This window comes from Hipposideros armiger, unplaced genomic scaffold, assembly GCF_001890085.2.
Source record: "Hipposideros armiger isolate ML-2016 unplaced genomic scaffold, ASM189008v1 scaffold_57, whole genome shotgun sequence".
In the NCBI taxonomy this organism is placed as follows: Eukaryota; Metazoa; Chordata; class Mammalia; order Chiroptera; family Hipposideridae; genus Hipposideros; species Hipposideros armiger.
Window position 1 is genome coordinate 764,571 of NW_017731407.1, and position 5,044 is coordinate 769,614.

At 36.5% G+C, this 5,044-nt stretch overlaps 1 protein-coding gene across 1 annotated transcript in view; it reads right to left on the minus strand.

Annotated features, from left to right (window-relative positions):
• The window catches only part of ADGRV1 (adhesion G protein-coupled receptor V1), a 548,236-nt gene that overhangs the window by 440,001 nt on the left and 103,191 nt on the right, over positions 1–5,044 (minus strand). Inside the window, exons 27-28 of the mRNA XM_019641108.1 lie at positions 4,289–4,504; positions 2,659–2,874 (exon numbers count right to left, since the gene is read on the minus strand). Coding sequence (XP_019496653.1) covers positions 2,659–2,874; positions 4,289–4,504 — 432 coding nt within the window. The remainder of the gene's footprint in view (positions 1–2,658; positions 2,875–4,288; positions 4,505–5,044) is intronic.

A 5,044-nucleotide genomic window follows, 5' to 3' on the forward strand; every position in this document is an offset into this window, starting at 1 on the left:
GAGGCCACTATGGCATGGGGCAAGCACTATGGGCAGTCTATCTGAAGTGTACCTGGCGTATAAGACGACCCCCCACTTGGAGGCATATTTTTCAGGGCCAAAAAGTCGTCTTATACGCCGGCAAATACGGTATGTTACCGCCTCTGACTGCTTCACTCTCCCCTTCACAAACCTGTTCCTCCCTGCCCCCTCTTAGTTAGCTCATCCGGAAAAAGAGCCTCAGTGCTACCTTAGTGCTGCCATAACAGAGTGCACAGTACTTTTATGGCTCTCTTCCTACTTTCCACTCATTTGCAAGAGAGCAAAGCTTATGTTGAAGGCACTTAGGACCTTCCAAACACTCTCCCTCGTTTATTTTCTAGGTTCAATTCCAACCAGCTACCTTGCCAAACAATTGAAAAAGTGAGCTTTTAAGACAAATGAAGTGTCAAAAAACTCTTCAGAAGTAAACAATTTTGAGTTCATATTTAGAATATCTCTAACAATTGTGGTATTTGGAAGTACGTGATAATGAATAAAATTTAATATTTTCAGACAATTTAATCTAAATACAAGTAATGACACCATTTAATTTCAACAATATAGGCCCAGTCCATCCTCAATCATATCATAAAGTCACAAACTAGAAATCAACATAATTAAATTCAACTAAATTACGAAAGAATGACAGTGACATAGAGAGTTGTAGCAGACGATGACATTTTCTGAGTATGCAGTATTTGCCTGGCATTATTCTAAGCACTTCTCTTATATCAAGTCATTTAATTCCCACACCATCTGTATGTGGTAAATTACATGTCCCCAGTTTACAGATGAGGAATCGAAGGCACAAAGATGTTGAGGAAGTCACCTAAGGAATTGTCCCAGCACCTGGTGGACACAATCAAGAGGCATCCTATTGGGTGGTCGGAAAAGTCATGACGTATTTTTTCTGTTTTTCGTTGCAAAAATGCGTCATGGCTTTTCCGACAACCCAATATAAGGGATTGTCTAATCTCTTGCTCCCTCTATACAATTTCTCATCAAACCAGGTAAAATCCTTCATCTATCCACAGCTGTTCATATGGACCTATGCCCTTGACAGGCGCCAAACATCAATCCTCTCATGCTGCTCTCCTGAACATTGATGAATACACTCAGGGCAGAGTAACTGAGACCCTACCCGGTCCTACACTTATTTTGCCTATAAAAATTTGAGTCAATTTCACACAGATTTGCACTTAATTGTTCTTTGATAATTTAAATTAAAGCCTATGCCTATTCTGAATTGCCCCAAGTATGCTGCATGGTTCCAGGAACAAATCAAGCATAAGATGCATGCCAATTATTTTTCCCACCCCATAGCACACTGATATTCTGCAAATACCACTTTATTGATAATATCTGTTCACATTACTGAAAGCTCATCATGTGCAAGACACTGTTAATTTTCATATGTATTATCTACTTAAGTCCCATAATATTTCTGTATTACACATAAGAGAACTGGGTCTAAAGATGAGTATGTCCAAGTTTATTACTACATACTGGAATATAAGTTATCTGACACCGGCACACACAGCTCCTAGCTACTGCTGTATGTGATACTCCTTCTTGGTTTTATTTCTATCTCAATAAACTGTGAGTTCCTTGAAAACCAACTGTGTTATTTAATTCTTATTTGATAAGTGAGTTGTATTTGAATTTATTTACTACTTTAACTGATTCTAAATCTTGCTGAAAAAAAAAAGGGATGAAGTATTATTTTGTGAGAATTTTATCCTTGACTATTATCTGAAAATTTAATGTTAGCATTTGTCCTATACAGTAAATTTCCTTCTACCACTATGGACGACAGCTACACTGCATACAAGAATGTCGCTCACTACCCAATATATCCACACAGATGTTACAGGAAGGTAAATAAATTTACTTGCAGGAAAACTTAATTGACGTGGCATAATATAGTCAACACGCAGATCTTGGAATCTTACTCTTTGGACTATGTAATCAGTTTCCTTGAAAAGGTTTTATTTGTCTTCATATAAATATTGTCCTAAACCTGACATTATATTGATCTTAAATTAATATCACCAATCTTTCTTCCTTTACTCGTTCCCTTATTCCAGGAAATCTAGATTCTTCTCACATTTCTAAAGCAAGACGCCCAGTTAGGAAAACGTGACTAACGAACAAGCTATAACACAATAACTGCATTCTGCCCCACAAGCTCAAGCCTGCTCTCTACCAGTACCCTCACTCTCTGCAGAGCAGCTGAGCCACAACCCCAGGGGGAGTGGCTGCTACTTTCCAACAGAAGCTGCTGTACCAGATCCTCTGCCCAAGGTGGACCACTCCCACTTCTTATCCCTAACCANAAAAACCTTAAAAAAATAAAAAAATAATTTTTTCTAAGAATTGTCTAAGATTCACAAAACACAACTAGGAGCCAGATCTGACCTAAAAGCCTAGAAGTCTGACTTCCACATTTATGCTAAGAGGTTGATTTCTTTTTTAATAACCATTAACCACTGCCAGTGAGTGTTCATAGATACTATACATATCATCAATAGCAAGTTAAAAAGAAAGCATGATCAAATCAATTCTGCATCTCTAAAGCTAAAGAAATGTATGATCTATACAGACAAGTAAAAAAGAGACACAAACTAGTCTGGTTACCAAATAATCCATAGGGGTCATCAGAGGCCTCAATAATAATGACCGCCTCTGTTAACGCCCCTAGTTTGGCTCCTCCTGTTGTTTCATTCAGGAGTTGTACAAGAAAAGATTCTTCCAGCTCAGGGTAAATATCATTAATAATATATATTGGCACAGCTTTACTGGTTTCCCCTTCTAGCAGGACCACATCTGATGAAGCTATGCTGTAATCTTCACCTACAAAGACAAAAAGCAAGATGCTAAGACTTATTCCAAAATATGATAATAAACATTCCATATACTAGGGAAATACTATGATGAATCAAATTTTATGGATATATTTCAGAACCCGTTTTTGAGAATACTTACTGCATATATTCTAAACAAGGTTTTACCTGTCCTGCTAGAAAAAATGGGTTTGATGTGACAAAACAATGAAAAAGACTTCCTAAGGGTGTTCAAGCTCATTCTTTCATTTTTTAGAAAGATGTATACATAATTTATTCTATTTGCCATATAGATATAGATGATACACAGATACAGAGATAAAGATATACACATCATCATTCATTACAAGATAATCCCTTATCTACAAAAGAAAAAATGTGTACAATGCTTTTAAAATAAAGAACAGAGCTGGAATTCTGATCTCACTGAGGAGATAAATTATACTGTTGTACAGATATAGTCACGTCAGCATCATCAGTGTTATAGCTGGCAACTATGGATTTTCCTACAAAGCTAGATTAAAGGATGCTACTGTATACTGCTCAGGGTGGCTTTGTTTCTGGTCAGACAGTGGTTGGGGAAAGGAAAGAAGCTTTCTATGGAGTACAAGAGCTAATTTCCTAGAACAATGATCAATCCCCACCATCTATCAATGTATAAGGCCCTCGATACACAGTCAGGCATTCCTCTGGGCTATCCACCCCAAATACACATGTACACACACACCACTTAGGGGAGCCTGGTTTATTATCTTTTCAAGTAACTATCATATCCAGGTGACTTATTTTTTAAAAATCAAGCCTGTTATCCCATCCATTCACACTCTTGTTCCTTTGATTGCATAACAGAAAAATTCTAATTGAATTGCTCTTAGGCAAATCTCCCTTAGCTGCTGTAACTGCACCATCAAAGAAGGCAGTTGCCTAATGTTTGCAACGAAATCCTTTTGCTTATACCTAAAATAATGAATGCTAACCATTGCTTCTTCCATGTTTTCCATAAATAAACAAACAAGCAAGATAAATGGGTCAAGAGACAAAACTGTTGCCAAGCACCGCAATCATATGGCTGTACATTTATCCAGCATTCCTCGGTTTATTTACATATGAAACCCTTAAAAAAAAACTAAAAGGTACACACAGAGAAAGACTAACAATGCTTTCCTTAGTTTACTTTTCATGGCTTTGTGCATATTTTAGTCGTCAGAGCTTTTAAATTCAAATACAATTTTCCAACAGTTTTCACAAATTACACAAAAATCATCAGTACATGATAAAAACACTAGGTTTATACCTCAAAAAACATGCAAGAGTATTATTGTCTTCTGGCTGATTTTTCTAACTACATCTTTGAGTAGCTTTGTTAATCAAGGACAAAATTTCCCTCTAAAACAATTCACTGCTACTTAGATATCTTTACTCACCAGCTATTGCAGTTATTGGCACAGCTTTGAACTTCACAGAAACATCTGCAAATGCTCCTCCCGTTCTAGTTACATTGATAATGGGTCCAACATGATTTTCTGCCACTCGAACAAGTGGCGCTGAAAGCTGAAGAGTTCCAAATGCATCATCGTTGGCAATTATAATTAGGTGAGCTATAGTCTCTACCTTAGGCCCAAGGCGTGGAGAATTTGGAACTAAAAGAAAATCAAATATATTAAAATTTTAAGAACTAGCCAAAAGTCAAGAAGCCTCAGCAAGATTCCATCAGCCACACGGGATCATCATTTGATGCTTTCTATTATTTATATCAAAAAATATTTATTAATTACTATGTACCAGCACTAAACTAGACCTTGGGGATATGAAAATAAACTAAACAGAAAGTCCCTACTCTTATAGTTTCACATTCCCGGGAGGTTTTTACTATAGAATCCTTAGCAGAGAAATAGTTAATCTACAGGGATATTTTAGTAAGTATTGGAAATTTGTCAAAAGGCAAAAAGTGATTACAGTATAATAAATCATTACTTTGTATAATATTGCAAGAGATAATGATGAAACCTTCAAAATCATGATCTTCTGATTAGCTACCAGCATGTCATAACATTTTTTTAAAAACAGCATTTCAGTTACAAAATTGAGTAGGAAAGTAATTCAGCTCCTTGCTCTCAAAGACCAGCTGCAAATCCTGATATTCTAATTACCGTATTTGCCGGCGTATAAGATGACTGGGC